The sequence below is a fragment of the Pimephales promelas genome, chromosome 5, assembly GCF_988280905.1.
Source record: "Pimephales promelas chromosome 5, fPimPro1.hap1.1, whole genome shotgun sequence".
Lineage (NCBI taxonomy): Eukaryota > Metazoa > Chordata > Actinopteri > Cypriniformes > Leuciscidae > Pimephales > Pimephales promelas.
The window spans coordinates 14,306,546-14,328,643 of record NC_142773.1 but is presented as its reverse complement, the minus strand read 5'-3'; the positions used below and the strand labels follow the sequence as shown (position 1 = coordinate 14,328,643).

Here is a 22,098-nt window from a genome sequence, read left to right as displayed (position 1 = left end):
TTCATCTCGGTCAGGTTCAGCCAGAGATGGTGCTCCTGGACCACTAGGGTGGACATCACCTGCCCCAGGGACTTTCGTTGCCTGGAGGCCGAGGTCTGTCGCTGTACGCGCTGTCCTGCATCAGAACTATCCTTGTGTAGGGCCATGGCATGCAGGGTGGAGGCAGCCTATCCAGGCAGCACTGTAAGCCTTGGGTGTGAGTGCAGACGAGAACTTGGAAGTGGAAGGGAGACGTGAACGATCCCGCCAGGTGACAGCATTTTGGAGACACAATTGCACCGCAACTGCACACTCCACCTGTGGGATCTCCACGTACATTTTCACCACCCTGCCATCAAGAGTAGCGAGAGCGGAGGAGGCAGCTGAGCCGTTTCTGGCAGAAAAAGGTGACCTGTGCACTTCTGGGAAGAGGAGAAGGTTTAGGACACGGTGGAGGGTTGGAAAGCATGGCAGTCAGCTCCGGATTGGAATCGAACAACGCTACTCTCCCCGAAGGGGGCAGCACAGCCAAATCTTCATCCCCAGAGGACTCTTTCCCCAACGCATTCTCACCCCAAGGCGTCACCTTTGACCATGCTTGAATATTTGACGTTTAAGGCCCCCTTTAGAGTCACTTACGTGACGCGATCCTACGGCGTCATCTACAGTAACTGATGCTAAAGGAAAGCGTCAGTTAGAGGACGCGGTTAGGTTTAGGTCTGGGATGGGGGTAGGGTACACGCGAACCTAGGGCGTCATCTAACTGACGCTAAAGGGCGCCTAAAGCGTCAGATATTGAAGCATGGTCAAATGCCAGTTTGGTGACGCCATGGGGGTGAGAATGGGCTGCTATCCCACCCTTCGATGTAGAGATCGACATCTGGTCCCACGCAGGAACCCTACGTGAGAAGGCCCAGCAACCATAGCCGGATGCTCCACAGCCTGTGGTGGAAAAGAGGAGTGAGTAGCCACATGGATTCACCCGGTGGAAGAGCTCCCACTGTAATCCTCAGATCACCCTGCATACCTTTACTAATCATTTAGTACCTTAAAGGGCAGCCATTTCAATGGCAAAAGTGTCCCAATTTACCTGAATTCACTTTTTATTTTATTCTTTTTTTTTACAGATCTTTACAAATTATATATTAATTTATTTGTTCATCTTTTTGCAGAACCCAATCTAAAGTTGAAACTGTTCATTAATTGTAAATGTTTATAAATGTTTACTAATTATTAAGTACCTTTATGTGCTTTTGACTTTTAGCTGTAACAAGGTTTGTGTACACATGATGTAATTTGGGTGCAAAACATGTTTTTATTGCCTCAGCACTTAGTATACTATCCTTAAACAGAGGATATTCCTTGAATCATACAGCAACAGGAGATTTATTTTCAAGAAAATACATATGTTGAAACAATGTAAAAGTTTGAACCGTGTTCCCTTATAGTAATCAAATTGAACACTGTGCACTCTTGACTCCTTTACCAACCCTTAAACTTACCTATAGTACACACCAAATAATTTTGGATCTAACTATTATTATTTTGTCATATTTATGTAAGTACATGCATAAAGTGCATATTAAAGACATCTAATATAAAGGAAGACCAGTCTTTCTTATATTGTTTTATTTTCTTTTGAATCCAGATCACTCATAGCTACCAAACACCTTTTTGCATTTGCACATTTGTAAAAAATAAAATAAAAATCCATTAGGTACTATATGACCTGAGGTTTCATGACATTTGTATACTTTCAAGAACTGCATGATCATGTATGAATTGAAAGTTTAACAACATTTGTAAGCATTTTAATTTACATTAAAACATTTACATTCACCAGATGAGAATTTAATCGCACCGACTTTCTTTTGTTTCACATGATGTTCGTAAATGTCACACTTCATGTGAAACTCATTATGGTTTATCATAGTTAACTGATAAATCAGGATCAAATCATTAGTCATTCCTCAACCTGCTTTGTGAGACACCCCTTGCGAGACTAAACTAGTGTTTTGGAGAAATTCAGCATTAATAATGCGTTACTGTGTTGAATCTGCTTATGAATCTGAGAAAGGAGAAAGCTGCACACATCAATAAACATGGCCATTGACCTGAACCAGTTGATGCAAAAGCCACTTGTTTCATCGCTTGTCACATTGCTTTCACTATGAATCCGCACTGGACAAGTACATGTCTTTCATGTCATATGTCACTTATTTCATGTGTTGTGCTCCAGTAAAGCATGGTAATATGAGCTGTGTGTCATTGAAGACTTAGATCCAGTTGTCATTGTTTTTGATAGTCTTGGAAGCATCATGCGAATCAGTATATTTTTGCACCTTTTAATGGCTAAATGAGCTTCAGTCTTCAGTGTCACATGATCATTCAGAAATTATTCTAATATGCTGATTTGAATGTTCTGCCCTGTAAATTAAAAATCTCAAAATCATTAACGTTACCATTTTTACGTTATCAGTCGGATTGCTCTTCAATCTCTTTCTTTTCTCATTACAATTATCTCCCTTTGACAGTATTCAAATTTCTATTAGCCTAGCCTAAATTTTTCCTCTTCCTTGCACATCTTGCAAAAACAATCAGCCCTGTCTTTATCAACTCAATTCTGCAGAGACTCTTAAAACAAAGATTATCTCCAGCTTTTGACTGTGCACGCTGTATTTCATTAAGGCAAAGAGTGGGTTTGAAGTGATATCGATTTCCATCTTCTCTCAGACTGAAAACGAGGAGGACGTTTTAAGCATTAAGCCATTAAAAGCCTTTTCCTTACGTTGCAGCTCAGTGTAAAATTTCAGTTTTGGAGATTTAATGTATGTTTAACGTCAGGTCCGGTGTTACTCACAACCACATTCGGTCTAGTTGGTTTTTGCTTGGCTGAACCACAACAGAAACAGTTATTTCTCCAGGGCGCATGGTTCTGTGGCTTTTTGACCTGCTATGTAAACACTCGCATAGTATTGTCAAGTGGGTTGGGATAGATTGAACCAGACCACCAAGCATTGCCAAAGCAAACTCTTTCCAGATCGGTTCATGATACTTGAGCATAAACTATGAGCCAAAAGGGATGGCCAGAGACTTTTGCCTGTAATAACATATAGACATTATAATATGTTGTTGTTTTTCATGTGTCATTCCAGTTGGCGGAAGAGCTGCGTGGTGTTGTCACCAGCCCAGAGACAACAGAGCTGTTACACTTGCTCTCCAAACCTCATGTACAGGTGAGAAGAGAATACATGTGGGTCAAGATCTCAAGAAAGGATTTGACATGTCTGACACTGGCTTGGTGTCATTAGATAAAGTACATTTATAGTAGTTTTTGGTGTAAAATTAATCCAAGTTATGAGTATTTCTTTCTTTTCACGAGTTGTCTCTTGTAGGCTTGCATAATCTTCTTTAGGAGCAGATGATTATATACAACTGATAAAATATTAAAAATGTACATTACTCTCTGACATCAAGCATGAACTGGACATAAAAAGAGCGAAAATTCACCTTTAGAGTTGTTACGAACCAGACCCACACATTAAGTTTATAGAGTTCAGGAGTTTTTACTTATGAGGGCCCTGACAGCTTTATTTGTGATTGGTGTAATGATATGTTGCTTCTTGGATCATTTGTTTGGCTCTCACTTTTTTATAAGGCAAGAGTGGGTTGCCTCAGTGAGGTGATATTCAGTGTGGAAAGATACTTTATCAGGCCAAGTGAGAAGACCAATCAACAGCGTTGATTGTTGACTTATTTGATTTGCTGAAAATATATTTTACCCTGGATATATTCAAAGGTTTGAGGTCTGTAAGATTGTTTTTAATGTTTTTGAAAGAAGTCTCTTATGCTCCTCAAGACTGCATTTATTTGATCAAAAATACGGTAAAACAGTAATATTGTAAAATTTGTATATAATCGAAAATAACTATTTTTTTGAATATATTTTAAAATGTTTTATTTTCTGTGATGCCAGATATGAACTTCTAGCTGTCATTACTCCAGTATTCCCTCTGAAATCATTCTAATATGCTGATTTGCTGCCCTTATTATTATCAATGTTGGAAACAGCTGCTTAATATTTTTTTGAAATAGAAGAAAAGTATTCATTTATATACACTCACCTGAAGAATTATTAGGAACACCATACTAATACTGTGTTTGACCCACTTTTGCCTTCATAATTGCCTTAATTCTACATGGCATTGATTCAACAAGGTGCTGAAAACATTCTTTAGAAATGTTGGCCCATATTGATAGGATAGCATCTTGCAGTTGATGGAGATTTGTGGGATGCACATCCAGGACACGAAGCTCCCGTTCCACCACATCCCAAAGATACTCTATTGGGTTGAGATCTGGTGACTGTGGGGGCCATTTTAGTACAGTGAACTCATTGTCATGTTCAAGAAATCAACTTGAAATGATTCAAGCTTTGTGACATGGTGCATTATCCTGCATGGCGGCCATAAAGGAATGGACATGGTCAGAAACAATGCTCAGGTAGGCTGTGGCATTTAAACGATGCCCAATTGACACTAAGGGGCCTAAAGTGTGCCAAGAAAACATCCCCCACACCATTACACCACCACCACCAGCCTGCACAGTGGTAACAAGGCATGATGGATCCATGTTCTCATTCTGTTTACGCCAAATTCTGACTCTACCATCTGAATGTCTCAACAGAAATCGAGACTCATCAGACCAGGCAACATTTTTCCAGTCTTCAACTGTACAATTTTGGTGAGCTCTTGCAAATTGTAGCCTCTTTTTCCAATTTGTAGTGGAGATGAGTGGTACCCGGTGGGGTCTTCTGCTGTTGTAGCCCATCCACCTCAAGGTTGTGCGTGTTGTGGCTTCACAAATGCTTTGCTGCATACCTCGGTTGTAACGAGTGGTTATTTCAGTCAAAGTTGCTCTTCTATCAGCTTGAATCAGTCAACCCATTCTCCTCTGACCTCTAGCATCAACAAAGCATTTTCGCCCACAGGACTTTTCACACCATTCTTTGTAAACTCTAGAAATGGTTGTGCGTGAAAATCCCAGTAACTGAGCAGATTGTGAAAAACCGGACCGTCTGGCACCAACAACCATGCCGCGCTCAAAATTGACATTCAGTTTGGAGTTCAGGAGATTGTCTTGACCAGGACCACACCCCTAAATGCATTGAAGCAACTGCCATGTGATTGGTTGATCAGATAATTGCATTCATGAGAAATTGAACAGGTGTTCCTAATAATCCTTGAGGTGAGTGTATATATATATATATATATATATATATATACATATATATATGGTAACACTTCACAATAAGGTTCATTTATTAAACATTAGTTAATGTATTAACTAACCATGAACTAACCATGAGCAATACATTTGTTACTGTTTTTGTTATTCTTTGTTAACAAATCCAGCTGTTCATTGTTTGTTCATGTTAGTTCACAGTGCATTAACTAATGCTAACAAGATTTTAATAAAGTATTAGTAAATGTTGAAATTAACATTAACAAAGATTAACAAATGCTGTAGAAGTATTGTTCATTCTTAGTTAATGTTAACTAATGTAGTTAACTAATGAACCTTATTGTAAAGTGTTACCATATATATATATATGAAGAGTTCAGATGCAAAAGCCTGCAAAATGACATTTGAAATGTTCTTGTTTATTGATGATTTTTATCAAACTTGTATATTTAAGTTCAGTAATTTCACTTAAATAACAATTAATAGGTAATTATCATTGCCATTTAAGTGAAATCACTAAACTTAAATATACAAGTTTGATAAAAATCATCATTAAAGAAGAAAATTTCAAATGGCATTTAGAGGCTTTTGCATCTGAACTCTTCATATATATATATATATATATAAACTACTGACCCCAATCTTTTGAATGCTATTGTAAGGGATATTGCTATGATTGGGCAGTCATGTCATTAGGCTATTTTTTTTGTTTTTTGTGTGTAACGACAACTAAACAGGTATTTTCAAACTCCATAAATTATGTATTTTGACCCCCAAAATATGCATTTTTTTCATGGGCCCCTTTCTTAAAATATAAAGGCAGATATTTTTATACGTAAAGACCCTTTCGTAACATAAATCTATGAATAATAAAAAAAATACAAAGACAGTATTGTAAAAAAAAAAAAAAGATTGTCTTTGTATTAAAGCAAATTATTTAAATAGTTATAAGCAAAACATTAATCTTTTTTCTACCCACTATCATAGTAATGTTAGATTAAATTAAAAAATTGTAAAAATAAATGCATTTTCCCCAACATTATCCCATAGAAATACTGCTAACCGAATTCCCAACCAGCCAATTGTCATACCTGTGCTCTCATTATCCTCTTCAGGCTTTTCTCTCAGTGCATGACATGGTGGCCCAGAAAGAGTTTGACCCGCGGTTGCCTCCTTTGCCTCCATTGCCTGATAACGATGAGAAAGAGGAAGATTCGATCAAGATTGTTTGCCTGATGAAAAACCAGGAGCCACTGGTAGGTCTCTCTGGATAACGTGAGTAAAACATAAGAATATAGTCCATTCATTTAGATAAGGCTGGTTAAAACAGGTTACAGTAGTTGAAGCTCAGCTAATTCATTCTGAGATCTTGCAGCTTGAAATATAAAGTACATTGTACTCCCTTCAACCCTGTCAACTATCAGATACTTTTTAAAACTAATTTTTGAAGAATATCATCCATAGGTTAACATTCCATTACTCATGTTTAAATAAAGGTCATGGCTCTGAAATTGATTAGGAATCAATTGAAATCAACTGAAATTGATTACTTCGCTGAATTGTTTTTGATTGTAATCAGCAGAACACTAATAAGGCCAGCATATTTAGAGGGAAGATTTGGATTATCCTATAATGCTAGAGTATCAAATTGCAACCTGGATCAGTTTTGCCCTCAACTCTACCTCCAGAATCATATTTTCCATCACTGAACAAAACCATCTGGACTTACAATTGTGTTAGTTAAATGGGATGCTTTGAATACAAATAGGAAACACTGTACAGCACTCTGCATGTAAAACGCATGACTTCAGATTGAACCCTAAAACAAGGTTTATCTTTTTATCGTGGGTTATCCTTCTACTTCTGACGCACAATGTGGCTGAATTCCCATTCACAATGCATAGCTTGTAAAATGGCGATTTTCTCCATTATTTCTCCTTTTGTCTATAACATCTGGCGAATAATGCTGAAGGAGGCAGCCATTTGAATGAGGCTTTATGAATTGCAGAGAATGAACAGAAATAGCGTGACAAAGAGTCCCTCCTTGCCATCCACTCACTAGATTAAATGTTTTTTTGTTTGTTTTTTTTTCATCTGTCGTCTACCATGATTGTGATTGGAATGGAATAGTCTATGATGAATTAATCAGACAACAGTCAAATACACACAATATTCTTGAAGTCTGAAGGGAACAAATGCAATTTCATCAAATAAAAATGTGTCCGTATATCTGCCTTACCTAATTATATACGCTTTGTACCATTTAAAAGTTTTTTTATACTCTTATTCAGCGATAATATCAACTTTTACTCTGCTTCAAAAACAAAATTAATGCTGCATAACAACAAATAAATGCTGTTTATTTGAACAAACTCATAATAGTTGCATCCTAGTTTCATCATAAAAAATATTAAGCTGCATAACTGTTAATAATCAGAAATGTTTCTTTATCAGCATTTCAAAATGAAAGATCATGTGACACTGAAGGTTGGAGAAATGACGCTGAAAAATAAGCTTTGCCATCATAGGAATAAATTACATTTTACAATATATTTAAATAAAATATATATATACAGTTTTCACTGTATTTTTGATTGATTAACATAAGGAAAGAAAAAAAATCTACTAAACCCAATCTTTTGAATGGTATCTTTATTTTCTTGTATTATTTCAGTGGTTTGTTTCTCAATTGCTTTGCATATGGTGATCTAATCAGTCTTGCCAAGTCTGTGGTTTTGTGATCAGTGATTAAACCATTAACCTTAAATATGATCGTTTTGTCTTGGAGCAGGCCATTATTAAAGAGGCACAGTCCTGAACCCATCTGTTTTCTCCGCACCATGGGTCGTGAGCTATAAACACTGGGTCATGGCGTTTCCATGTTCTATTTAAGAAGCATGTGAAGGAACTAGAAAGTTCTCCACAATCCAGAGATCTTTTTGTGCTTCTAAGAGGGGACCTGAGCCCTGTGATTAAGGATTACAGGCCATTTTGGCTTCTGTGGCCAAGGAACTATCCGGGGCCTCCTAACTCCTGTATCAGTGTCCCATGTGGCTTCACTGCCATCATTGTCTGCTTCTAAACAGGCTTGTTAAAGCGTGCTCTCCTGAAACGGGGCATGTTAGAGGCCCTTTGAGGACTAAAATGTTCTTTTAACCATAGTTTCGACTAGTTTATTGCATGACCTGTGCAAGTTGTTAAGATGTTTTGGAGATACAGTATTAGTGCAGCTGTATGTGGTGGCCATTGTTGGTGTATTGATTGTCCTGTGACAATCTTCCCATCTTTTTTCTTTCTAAGCAATGTGAGATGGCGCTAATGAAATGGACTTGAAGCAAAACACAGTTGTGTATAATTTATAAAGGTCAAATCTGATGTGTGTTTAGATCTAATGAACCTGAAAGAATCATTTCACTGGCTGCTGAGGAAAGACAACTGATCTGATGTTTATCACATGTCAGCAAGCTGTGTGATTTAAACAAAAGCTTTTTTCTTTGTCTTAATTTGAGCTTTAAGTTTGACTTATTCGTCATGGTTTCATGGAACATTTAACACTCCGCTCCCACTGCATAACATGTTTAAGATTCCTATTGTGCTATTCACATCTGTATTGCCCTTTATAAAGAAATTCTGTCCAGATTTCTACTTGGACTTTTCCTGACAGTCACATATTGATTTAAAAGGCAAACTAGGATTGTTTGCTAGAAATTGGTCCCTCCAGATATATAACTTTGTGGTTTACAGTCGATTTGCTTTGAATGAATTTTAAAATGTTAGACTTGTATTTCTGAATGACAGCCTACAGACCATCAACAAACATTTCTATGTTCCAGGGAGCCACCATAAAGAGGGACGAGTCCACTGGTGCTTTAGTTGTAGCTCGGGTCCTGAGAGGAGGAGCTGCTGATCGGAGTGGTGAGATGCACTTTAAATGTATTAATATTACAACCAGTGGTGTAGTCTAGTTTTTTGTAGTGAGTATACTGTGATATACCATATAGGATCTAATGCTCACTATTAACCGGTTTCATTACATGCAAAAGGCAGGGTTTTATAATCACTGTTGTCCCAAATGTGAGGTAGGTTAGTTAGGGGAGTTCAGGGTTTCCCTGAGAAAATTTTTATTTCTCTGATCTACATATGTGCATTTTAGGATGTTTTGAAGGCCAAAAAAATTAGATAACAGCTTTAAAACCAGTGGGCACTGGGCAGCTGATTATTTCTCTCTCCTCATCAGCATCACCCTCTTTTTCTCTTTGTTTTTATCTTGCCCTGTCTCTTCCCCTCCTAAAGATGAGCTGTGACTGATATAGGCTTTTCATTTTTGTCTGTCAGTAAAGAAAGTAAACATGGGGTCAACTGATAAGTGGATTTTCCCTATGAATAATTTTTCTCGGACACGTTTATTCACTGAAAGCTAGTAAAGCTAGGTAATTAAGTTTATTAAATACATTCAAAACATATAGGCTACACATTCATTATTGATCTTATGACTAATACAGGGCCGTAGACAGGGCAAATAATCAAAGAGGTCCTAAATTTGAGGTTGGTGCTTCAATTTTTTTGATTTCTCTGATGTGCATTTCAAGACGTTTAAAGAAAAAAATAATAAGAAATAGCTTTAAAACCATGTCAGTGGGCAGTAAATTCTCTCCCCCTCCGAAGGCTGAGCTTTTTTAATGTAATAAAGGCTACAATTTTTATTATATTCTCAATATGTACACATTCGTTATTAGTCTTGTGGCTAAAATTATGAAAACGGCTTTGTTAATGTTTCTTGTCCCCTCGCAATGACAGTAAACTATTAAATTGCATGAGTCACGTTACAGGTCTATTTATTTCACTTCAAAATGGCGAAATTACACAAAACTATAGTTTGCCTGATTATTTTTTGTCATTTGTTTAACATTCATGACCTAAAAAATGTACAATATGAAATGTTAAGTTTAGCCACTTACATCTTTTCTCGCACTTGCCTGTAGCGTCGAGTCACTCTGCTGAAATTCGCGCTCAGCAGCGTCTTTGAAATAAAGCCCGCCTACTTTGATTTGATTTGTCATCTCAAATATTCTGACATTGACGAGCAGTGACAGACCAATGAGGCTCAGATGAACACGAACACACAAACACACCCTGCGTCCTCTGTTTTTGACGTGCTCGCGCGCTGAATCTAATAAGATTAGGGAACACGAAATTCGGTCGCCTTACGTTGTTACGAATCCTCACGCTTTTTAAAGTGGGCTGTGGGCATACGGAGATCTTTGACATTTCCTAGTGGGCATACGCAAATCCTTGACATTTTCTAGTGGGTATACGGCGTATACCTGCGTATCACGTAGCCTAGACTACACCACTGATTACAACCTCTTTCACCATTGGGTTACACTTTATTTCGATAGTCACTTTAGACGTTCTACTAACTTTTCAACTACATGTCAACTAACTCTCATTAGAGTATTCATATATTATAGTAGACTGTCAGTAGATTGTTAGGTTATGGTTAGATGTTCGGCTTTGGGTTTGGAGAATAAGTACAAGGAGTCGCCAAGTTACTTATAGTCGAATGTCTTGAGTTGAATGTCTGCTGGGGGACCAACAAAATAAATTGTTAGCAGATATTAAGCTGACAGTCTACTAATACTCTAATGACAGTTAGTTGACATGTAGTTGCAAAGTTACTTATAGAATGTCTAAAGTGGACTATCGAAATAAAGCATTACCCACCATTGTGTTCTTGATCAACACTCTTATAATTAGAAACTAAATATGTGTATTGATTAATGCCATTAAATAACCCTTTATGTCGACATGAAATGGAAATTTACCATCTTATTGTGTACAATTTTGTGATATTTCATAAAAATGTCACACCTCAAACTTCCAGTGAAATGACTGACTTTTTTTCCAGTGATGTTCGCTGGACTTCTCCAATCATTTAGTCAGATTCAACCCCGCCCCCTTTTTTTCAAAAGACTGCAAGCTCGCATTCAAATCTTCCTTCATTCTGTTTCTCTTGGATGCACTTCATAGTGAGGAAGACAATCTGTTGCTACTTAGCCTACATCACATTGCAACTTTAAATCCTCTACTGCAAGGTTATTATCATAAACCAAAACTAAGACAAAAGCAAGTTGGTTCAAAACATGTAACATTGTAAACTTAAAATATACATCATGTAAAAAAAACAACAACCAAACACTAAAACTAAACTAAATACAGTGTGAAAAACACACTTAAAGTCTTGCTAATTTAAGAGAATTCTGAATGCTACTGGCTAAAGAAATTATGCACATAAGAGAACAGTGTAATACATACTGTAGTTATGCTTATAGTTCCTAAAGCTGCAGTGTGAGTGGTTAGTGAATAAGACACACAGAGCTTTGTGCTGAAATAACTGAATTCACCTCACAATGTTTAACGTAATTCTTTCTGCCGATTCTTTCTTCTCATTGCTTCATTGGTGGATGCTACAGGTCTAATTCGTGAAGGTGACAAACTCAAGGAAGTCAATGGAGTTCCAATGGAGGACAAGAACCCTGAGGAGATCATTCCCATTCTAGTATGTATTGCTGGCCAGTCGCCAGCGTGTTTGGATGCTGGTTCCCCGCATGGGATGCTAGTGTGCTGGTGTCCCCATCAGGCTTCTTAATTAGCTTAACCAGCAAACCTCTCTTGGTTAGCACGGCTAAAGCTGGCTAGGCCAAAAATGTCCAGAATAGGAACTGATGTTTGTCTAAGCTGCATGCTTGAATGTGTTTGGGCATTTGGTGTGTGCTTTAGTTTCACATTTGTGTTTGAGGTTTTTCTGGAGCAACAAATTTGCATTCTTTGTTTATACACTACTAGTCAAAATTTTGCAATGACTATATTTTTTTTCAGAAATCATTCCAATATGCTAATCATCATGTTTTTGAATGTTTGCTGCTTAATATTTTTTGTGGAAACTGTTATACCCCACACTCTGGATTGGTAGGTATAATAAATAATTTTAATAATAATGATATTTTTAATCAAAAGGAACAGTAAAGTACATTAAAAATACATTAAATATGTATATACATTTTATATTTGTTTTACTTATCCTCATGTACAGCACTTTGTGATTTTATCTGTGAAAAGCGCTTTATACATAAACTTCATTTACTATTTCAAATAAATAATTTTTTTTCTTTTAAGCTACACTGTGTAACTCTTTTAGTTTATTCTTAGCTAAAAACACTTAGTTCTTTCAAAATATATGTGCTCATTAATGTATATTTACTTCGTTCAAGTAATAAAGTATTCTCGTGAGCGTATAATATGCCATTGAAAATACATACGGGTAAGGGTTTCTATTGTCGGCCGCCATGTTGCCCCTCCATTCTTGAAAGTACATTAGCCAAAGAGGGACATACCGTTAATTCAAGCTTCGCCTTTCGCGTTTACGTTTGAGTTAACACTCATGGACGAGGTTGAACTGGAAGTCTTGTTAATCTTGGACTACATTGGCCACCGTAGGAGTTAAAACGAAATCGGAATTGAGAGGAACAGAAACTAATATTCACTGGATGGTCATATACCTTTTCACCGCTATGGGGGTAAAAATCACACAGTGTAGCTTTAACTCTCATCAATGAATCCTGAAAACAAGGTATCAAGCCTTCCACAAAAATATCATGCAACAAAAAAATGATAACAAAAAAAAAACATTTTTAATAATTAAGCACCAATAATAATTGCTAATAAATAAGTGCCATGTGAGCATAAAATGATTATTCCTGAAGGATCATGAGCTTTGCTAACACATGAGAAATAAATTACATTTTAAAATATACTGTTATTTAAAATTGTAAAAATATTATTTGAATTTTTTTTTACATTTTATGTACACAATATTAATATTTTATACTGTAATTTTGGCAAATAAAGGCAGTCTTGATGAGCATAAGAGGAATATTTTTCTGTTATCACTGTAAAGCTGCTGTACTTGACTTTACTTGACTTCTTTCAAAAACATTAAAAAAAATCTTGATTATTCCAAACTTTTGACCAGTAGATTAAGTGTTATTCAATCTGAACCTTGTCATTTTGAGCCTGTATGTCATAATCACATCCTCCAGGCCCATTCAGAAGCAGCAGTGACCTTCAAAGTCATCCCTGGCACCAAAGAAGAGTCGGATACCAAAGAAACCAAGGTCTCTTGATGAAAATCAAAGCTTACAGAGTCGTTTTCTGCATTGAATTTTACACTCCAGATAATTTAAGCCAAAATTGGTGACTTCGACATTGGACATTGGATTGTTGCAGATCTTTGTGAGGGCACTTTTCGACTATGATCCCCAAGCAGATCCCACTATTCCATGCAAAGACGCCGGGTTGGAATTCTGGAGAGGAGATGTGTTGCAGATTGTAAGCCAAGAAGAGGACACCTGGTGGCAGGCCAGACGGCACGGTGACGCCAACCTCAGGGCTGGATTGATTCCCTCAAGACAGCTTCAGGAAAGGTAAGAAAAATTTCATAATCAGACTGTTGCAAAGTTTAAACTCCAAGTCTAGACTGGAGAAACTAAATCCTTTTGTTGTCAGAGTCATACACAGATGTTGTCAGTCAGACTCAGATCCTGTCATCATGTTCCCAATGTTGAATTAGACACAGTCAATGGCAACTCAGTCTGACCCTCCCTTAGTCAAACTTTAAATCTTGTAAGAAAATCAATCAATCTCATCAACATTTAAATGAAATTCCTTTTGTCTGGACACTTCGGTGCCTGTAAAGACAATGGGAATCTATCAGCGTGCTGAGATTTTATTATTTGTGTCTTTCAACTGATGAAATGACAGTTAACATCATTGTAAGGTTTACTATAGGCAATAACTTGATCTAGTCTCAGCCTTAGATGACACGATCACCACAGTCCGTTCACTGACCGTCTAATACAGCTCAAGATCATATTTAAAAGCTAGTTGATTTTTGTGCATTTGAATAGCCAGATTAGTGAAATTGAGTCATTCTGTTTGAGACACTCAGTTACAAATAAAACTGATATCAATGAGCAGAACTGTAAAAGAGAGTTTTGTCTGTGAAATAGTCTATACAGTATGTATTACTTTTAGACGTGCATATCACAAATTTTATATATCCATATCTTGTTTGTTTTTTGTAGTTTAATTGTGTTCTTTTTTTAATCAATACTTTATTCAGGAAGGATTAAATTGCTCAAAAGTGACAGTTAAGACTTTTACTTGGTTACAAAAATTTATGCTGAACAAAAAAAAGTATAAATATGTACAAAATAGGAAACTTATTCATAAAAAATATATTCAAATAGAAAACAAAATACTACAAAATCGTAACAACCGTAATAGTATGAAATATAATTACAGTTTAAAATATGTCATATTATTATTGTTTTTACTATTTTTTGTAATTAATTCAGTTTTGGAGAGCATAAGAGACTCTGACTGACGACAAACTATGTTTTGAATATGTGAGTTTGAACTTCATGTGACTTTAAATAGACAGCTTTACAATATTTAGGATTTTAACTGGGGCTAACTGTGATTTCAGCATAGTTTCAATGTTTTTCCTACAGGAGAGTTACTTTACAGAGGCCTGAAGTTTTGTTTCACCCACCCAGAGTGTCGAAGGCATTCGGCGGTAAGCTCAGAAATACCTGACATTTACTAGACAGAGCTGTATTAAAACGACATGCAGATAAGACATTACAAATATCAGGCTAACAATATTTATTCTCTCTAGCCCTGTCCAAAATGCTGCATGATGTGCATTAGCAGACTTTAGCCCAGCAAGGCTGTAGGGTGTATCTTTAATTTGCAGCCTCGTTGTGTAGTTTTTCTGAGCCTTCACTGAGAAATCATGTCAGATGTCTCATTAAAAGGAAATCTGCTAGAGCTTAGGGCATTGGGAAGTCAAAAAATGTTTTATTAGCTTGACATACGTTTCTAATAGGCTGCATTTTAACTTGCGAGTGATATTTTTGCTTAGATCGCCACTGGCGACAATATAAATGTACATGTTGTGATTTTGCAGTGAAAAAAAAAACCTCACTGAGATAGAAAACAACGGAGACGTGTCAATGAATGAACATCCAAAAGTGCAGGAAGGCAGTGTCTGTTTCGTGCACACAAAGAAGCTCTAACAGTCCAAGTCCAACAGCCATCCATAATCACAGTGAGATTTGTAGTTACCTTCTACTTGACACCTTTAATATGTCAATTTTAATGTGTTTTAACACTTTTAATTTTAGTAAACAATCAACAAACTTTCAGCTTTTAAATTCTGTCAATTTTATCACAAAATACATGCAATAAATGTTGTTTTGGTGCTCTTTAATGTGACCTGAAAGTTCGCTCAATCAGCATTTCGACCTTGGAAAGAGCTTATATAAAACAACTTAAGAACAATCATGTCATGTAACGTCAAATGTACCTCTGAAAAACCATTTAATACTTATAAACTCGTTAGTCAGCTAGAAAAAACTATAGAAAGGTGCGTTTGCTAAATATATCCACTTTATCACATAATCCTTATATTTTTATTTAACCTGTTGTCGCTACGCTATCTCACGACCAATTCGTACGAATTCGTACGAGTGATTCAAAAGTGGCTAATTCGTACTAATTCATATGACCTCACTCGTACGATTTGTCTAAACCCGCGTGACGGTTATGTTTAGGGGCGGGGTCAGGGGTAGGTCATTCGTACGAATTCATACGAATTGGCTAATTCGTACAATATGTACGATTTAGCAAAATCATACTAATTCGTACGAGTGAGGTCGTACGAATTTTTACGAATTAGCCACCTCGTAAAATTTGTACGAATTCCCGTGAGATCAGGTTGGTTGTCTACATGGGAGATAAAGGAGCTATCGTCCATATAATTGTATGTGAAGAGCTACCTTTCACCAAATTTTCCTCTCAGATACTAATGAAGAAAAATAGATTGCATGTGTGCAAGACATACAACGACGTTTATAGGCATTAGGAGAAGGCCACACTATACTCATTTGCAGGTGGATGCTGACATTATTATGGTCTAAGACACTGCTCCAGATTCAATATAACACTCACAGAGTATGGTAGGTTTAGGTCTGGGGTAGGGTTAGGGTTTGACCACTAGGAGGCATCTTGTGCCCTACAGTATATATATATCTGCGTCTCATATTGACTCTAAAGGGTGCCATGTGCGTTGGATGTCTGCGCTTTAGCAAAAGCGTCATATACTGTATGACGCCTTGGGATGAGATCGGGCTGGAACACCATACTAATACTGTGTTTGACCCCCTTTCACCTTCAGAACTGTCTTAATTCTATGTGGTCTTGATTCAACAAGGTGCTGAAAGCATTCTTTAGAAATTTTGGCCCATATTGATTGGATAGCATCTTGCAGTTGATGGAGATGTCCCGTTCTGCCACATTCCAAAGATGCTCTATTGGGTTGAGATCTGGTGACTGTGGGGGCCATTTTAGTACAGTGAACTCATTGTCATGTTCAAGAAACCAATTTGAAATGATTCGAGCCTTGTGACATGGTGCATTATCCTGCTGGAAGCAGCCATCAGAGGATGGGTACATACTGGCCATAAAGGGATGGACATGGTCAGAAACAATGCTCAGGTAGGCCGTGGCATTTAAACGATGACCAATCGGCACTAAGGGGCCTAAAGTGTGCCAAGAAAACATCTCCACACCATTACACCACCACCACCAGCCTGCACAGTGGTAACAAGGCATGATGGATCCATATTCTGACTCTACCATCTAAATGTCTCAACAGAAATCGAGACTCATCAGACCAGGCAACATTTTTCCAGTCTTCAACTGTCTCGTTATGAATCGACGCACATTGTGAATCACCACCGCGCCATTCTCTCACAGCATTAGGCCTCACTCAGCTTGCCATAGTCAAATTTCTACTTACCCGAACCTTAACAGTTAGTTGACATGTAGCTCCAAATTTATGAGAGTTTGTTGACGTGAAGTTGCAAAGTTACGTATAGTAGAATGTCTGAAGTGAAATATCGAAATAAAGTGGAAACTATATGTTAAATAAGTCATCAAACACAACAAATAGCCTATAAGCGTGTTGTTTATTTTTGAGCTTTTGCTATATGAAATATATAAACAAAGAACAGACTCAACATCCTTTACTGGAGTGATGTAGAAATGGAGTGATGTCACACTTAAGATCACTACAAAGGCTGTTAGTGTCCGTCAGAGATGAGAGCGTAAGGGTGCCAGGCATCTTCCTGGAGCTGCTCTCTGGAGACGTGAGCTGAATAAATGACCTGATCAAGTCTGAGGAACTGCTGTAAATCACAGTGGTTCAGCCGGACATATTAAAAAAATGTTTTACTACGTGTGAACACGTTCATACTGAGCTACGGAAAGATTGCAGACACCCTGGAACAATCTTAGTCCATTTTGTATTACTTAAGACATCAGGATGGACTAAGGAAAGATGATGATGTGTTGGAAGACAGGAAGACATGGCACTTGTCCAGATTTGGAATAAAAATCATAGTAAAAAAACAATTGTCTACTAACTACACACAGAATCTCAAAGCTGTTCTTTCAGTTTTATACTCTTTTATACTCTCTTCAGTTTTATAGCCATATACTCTCACCTAAGCTTACACTGTTCTTGGATCCTAGACGCATGGCTGATATATATATATATATATATAGACGCATGGCTGATATATATATATATATATATATATATATATATATATATATATATATATATCAGCCGTGCGTCTAGGATCCGAGAACAGTATATATATATATATATATATATATATACTGTATAAAAAAAAAAATATATATATATATATATATACATATATATATCAGCCGTGCGTCTAGGATCCGAGAACAGTATATATATATATATATATATATATATATATATATATATATATATATACTGTATAAAAAAAATATATATATATATAACCCATGAATATTAATATTTCCATTAATGTAATTCACATGAAATTCAGTTGCATCTAAAATTCTTTCCTTACTAGAATTTGCACAGGCAAACTTCCAGTAGTTATTGAACTATTTTATAATATGCTGCATTTGTTATTACAGCTTGGATTCATAAACAAGCATGACATCAAGGAATGAGTAATACCTGAACATTACATCGGAGCTCGATCAAAACCCAATATGCTAACACACTCATCGGTTCAGTGAGAGTCACAGTGATGCTGTCCACCAAAGAATGTAGTTGTCATTGTGCAAAGTCTTCATTTAGCTGCAGCATAAATTGTTGAGGGAATTAAAGCGGGGTGGAAAAGGGAGAAGCCAATAGATGGATCTGGAACAGTTTGATTTCATCTTGAAAAGCCATTGTAGGTCTGTTCAAAGCAACAGCCCTCCCAATAAAAGCTCCATCTGTGGGTTGGATGCGAGGAGAGTGACAGCTGCTCTGCGACTCCGAGTCCTCACACGGCGATGATCGACGAGGTCACTTTACGGCCTCCCTCATAACACACTTAAACACAGAGCTTGGGTCGGAGCAGAGGGTCATACCGAAATGCCACATGTTAAACGCAAGACAGCACCAGCATTTTACTGGCTCTGTAAAAGCATGAAACACATCATTCCCCAATGAACCGCAGGTGAGGACATGGTTACGACAAGTTGAGCTTGGTCACAAAAAATTTGCATTTACTATTCCGAAAATCCACTCTGGTCACAGCATGATGGACATTTGGACTGAAGGTCCATGTCTTGACCCTTGGTTGCCATTGCATTGTGGCTTCTAAAGATGAGGACACACAGACACACACACACACTGTGAGCTTTGGGTTGATGGTACTCATCTTGTCTTTTTTGAGAAGTAAAAGCATGTTCTCTTCCAAAATAATTTCATTTTCGTTTATTTTTTCAATTTATGGTCCATCCATCAAGTAACCCTTGTCATCTCATTGTTTACATCCTAAAGCCACCAAATGAAAGAGTAGAGATGAGGAGAGGTGTTTAGAGTTTTTAAAGGAATGCCCTCTGTGATGTTCCCATAATCTCATGTAGTATGAACTTTGATTAACCCTAAAAGCGCCAATGTGAAACAAAGCAATAGGTAAATTATTATTATTATATTATATTACATTTTATTTTTAGGGGCAGATTTATCCGAAATATATTATAATATAATGTAATATAAAAAAAACTAACTAAATATTTTTTAAAACCATCTTAAGCTTATTGGACCCCATTTGCTCATTCTCCTGGAAGTTGTATCTAGTCAGCCAATCTATTAGAGCTGGCCAGTGAACTAACCGTGAGGGTGCCGTGTAACTCTGCGACCATGATGGTACAAATTTGAGCTGTACAATTTGACAGATTATACAGTAAGATTGATTAATGAAGTGCTAAGCCTTTTAATATATATTTAAGTGCAGCTTCTTTCTTTGACGAATGAAAATGTATTTCCTCAACTACTACAGTACAGATCGTCAAAATCTATTTTAGTTGTGAGTGCAACTTCTGATCAACTCTCTCTCTCTCTCTCTCTCTTGTCCTCTCACTCATGCTGAACAGACAACATGGAAGGTAATTTTTCATCCTTTTCAACACATAATCACATAACCATAACCCAACTCTAATTTGCCAGTATTTTTGTCTTTGTTTACATCATGTGTAAAAAACAGTAACATTGCAAATTACCCCTTTCTTTCACCACTTCTTGATTAAGGGTTGCCCTGACTTCATTTCACATTTATCATTATTTGATTAGAGTGCACTTTTGTCCTTTCTCTCTACACCCTGCTTTCACTCTGACCAGAGGATGTGGACTATGGAGCGTTAAGTGGCATACGTATAGGTGAGGATTCATTTTTCTGAATGGTAACTGTATCTCCATACACTGTTTAGAACATCAATGCTCAGAAATGTTGACACAGGTCGTCACCTTTTGTTTATTCATATAGTGCTTTATACAATAAAGATGGTTTCAAAGCAGCTTTACATGGATCGTCAGGAAAAAATAATCATTCAATGATGTAAACAGACTTTAATTCTGCTGTACAGCATCTACAACAGTGAACAATCATTATTCAGTTGAAGTCTTTTCAGTGTTTATTCAGTTCGGTTCAAGAACTATATAAAGTTCATTCATTTTTTAAACGAGTTCAGTTCATCTCTGGAAAAAACAGTGATGTCATCATCCAGTTCATCATTTCATCATAGTGGTAGGCTACATGATATATCGGCTGCCAATATAATATCGGCCGATATGGTACATTTTTTACACATCGGCATCGTTCCAATGTCAAAATAGGGCCGGGGGTGTTTGTTTTTGCACAGGCCCATAAATGACGAGCACAAGTCCTGTCAGTTCAAACATCAAGCGCAAGAAAACTGGAACTTGCGTGCTGTTTTCTGTCAGCCTTACTAAGGCATATTTTTCTCCCGCCAAAGCCTTATTTGACCGGTGAGTGATGTAGGTGACTGACTGCTGCGCTTGTTTAACTGAGAGAAGGAGCAGAGAGAGTGAAAGTCCTGGTCGCACATGCACTCTAGCCGTCTTCAAACTGTAGCTCCCTCCCTCGTGCATATTAATGAATTGAGTTGTCTGAATATCTTTGAGAATTCATGATAGTAAAAGTTTGGAAAACTTAATTTTTTTTATTCTGAACTACCTACCCTCTCACGACCAATTCGTACGAATTCGTACGAGTGATTCAAAAGTGGCTAATTCGTACTAATTCATACGACTTCACTCGTACGAATTTGTACGATTTGTCTAAACCCACGTGACATTTATGTTTAGGGGCGGGGTCAGGGGTAGGTCATTCGTACGAATTCATACGAATTGGCTAATTCGTAATATATGTACGATTTAGCAAAATCGTACTAATTTGTACGAGTGAGGTCGTACGAATTGTTACGAATTAGCCACCTCGTAAAATTTGTACGAATTCCCGTGAGATCGGGTTGGAACTACAGCTGGTTGTGAATTGTGCTACTATAACGTTGCCTTATCTTCTCTGAAAATCTTTCCACGCATTCAGATGACATAAACCACTCTTTCAATAAACAAACAAAAATCTATCTAGTGATGAGATGTTTTTTGTGTTGAGGCAAATCTTGTGCGATGTCCTAAACTATCTGGATAATCACACAACGTGTGCCGTGGTCCGTTAATGACACGTCCGATTCGCAAACTAATGACTCATTTGAACCGATTCACTTTAATGAATGGTTAAAACAAATCATCTGTTGAACACTGACTGAACTCAAGAGACATAATTCGGAAACACTTTACAATAAGGTTCCATTTATTAAAGTCTAGTTAATTAGATTAGTTAACATTCTATTTGTCATGATCCTGGTTCTTCTCTCTTTCTCTGTCTCCCTCTTGTGGCCGTTTTGTTCACTCTCTCTCTCTTTCTCGCATTACGCCCTCAGGATCTCATTATCTCATCTCTTTCAGCTGAGGCTACTCTTCCCATTATCTGTGCTGGTCTGCACCAGCTGTTTCCATTCTTCCCCTGATTGTTTCTCCTTCTTCTAGCGCTTTCTGTCCCTGGATCCTTGTCGGATTATTCAATGTTGTGGCTTAATACTGACGCCGGAATTATCTCTCTCTACTTTGTCCCGTCCTGTCCTGTCCTGGTGTGAGCTGTAATTCCTACCTGCATATATTACTGTGTGGTTTTGCTCTCTGACTTCAGTTCAGCACTGGAAGCTGTGGTCCTCTGCCTCGCCACCAACCTACTGCTGACCTCACCTCATTCACGGGAGGTTCGGGGTTTCTCTGCCTAGCGAGTCGCCGTCCGTGGCTGCATTCGGGGCTCACCAGAAGAGGGGATTTCTGTTCTCATTTAGTGCCGTGTGGCCGTGACTGTTTTCTGCTAT

The 22,098-nt window shown here is 37.3% G+C and overlaps 1 protein-coding gene across 1 annotated transcript in view; it reads left to right on the top strand.

The window, feature by feature from the left end:
• Positions 1-22,098, top strand: part of mpp7b (MAGUK p55 scaffold protein 7b) — an 89,965-nt gene that overhangs the window by 12,999 nt on the left and 54,868 nt on the right. Inside the window, exons 4-10 of the mRNA XM_089131008.1 lie at positions 3,135-3,215; positions 6,339-6,479; positions 9,057-9,138; positions 11,697-11,782; positions 13,323-13,397; positions 13,510-13,706; positions 14,796-14,860. Of these exons, the coding sequence (XP_088987134.1) occupies positions 3,135-3,215; positions 6,339-6,479; positions 9,057-9,138; positions 11,697-11,782; positions 13,323-13,397; positions 13,510-13,706; positions 14,796-14,860 (727 nt within the window). The remainder of the gene's footprint in view (positions 1-3,134; positions 3,216-6,338; positions 6,480-9,056; positions 9,139-11,696; positions 11,783-13,322; positions 13,398-13,509; positions 13,707-14,795; positions 14,861-22,098) is intronic.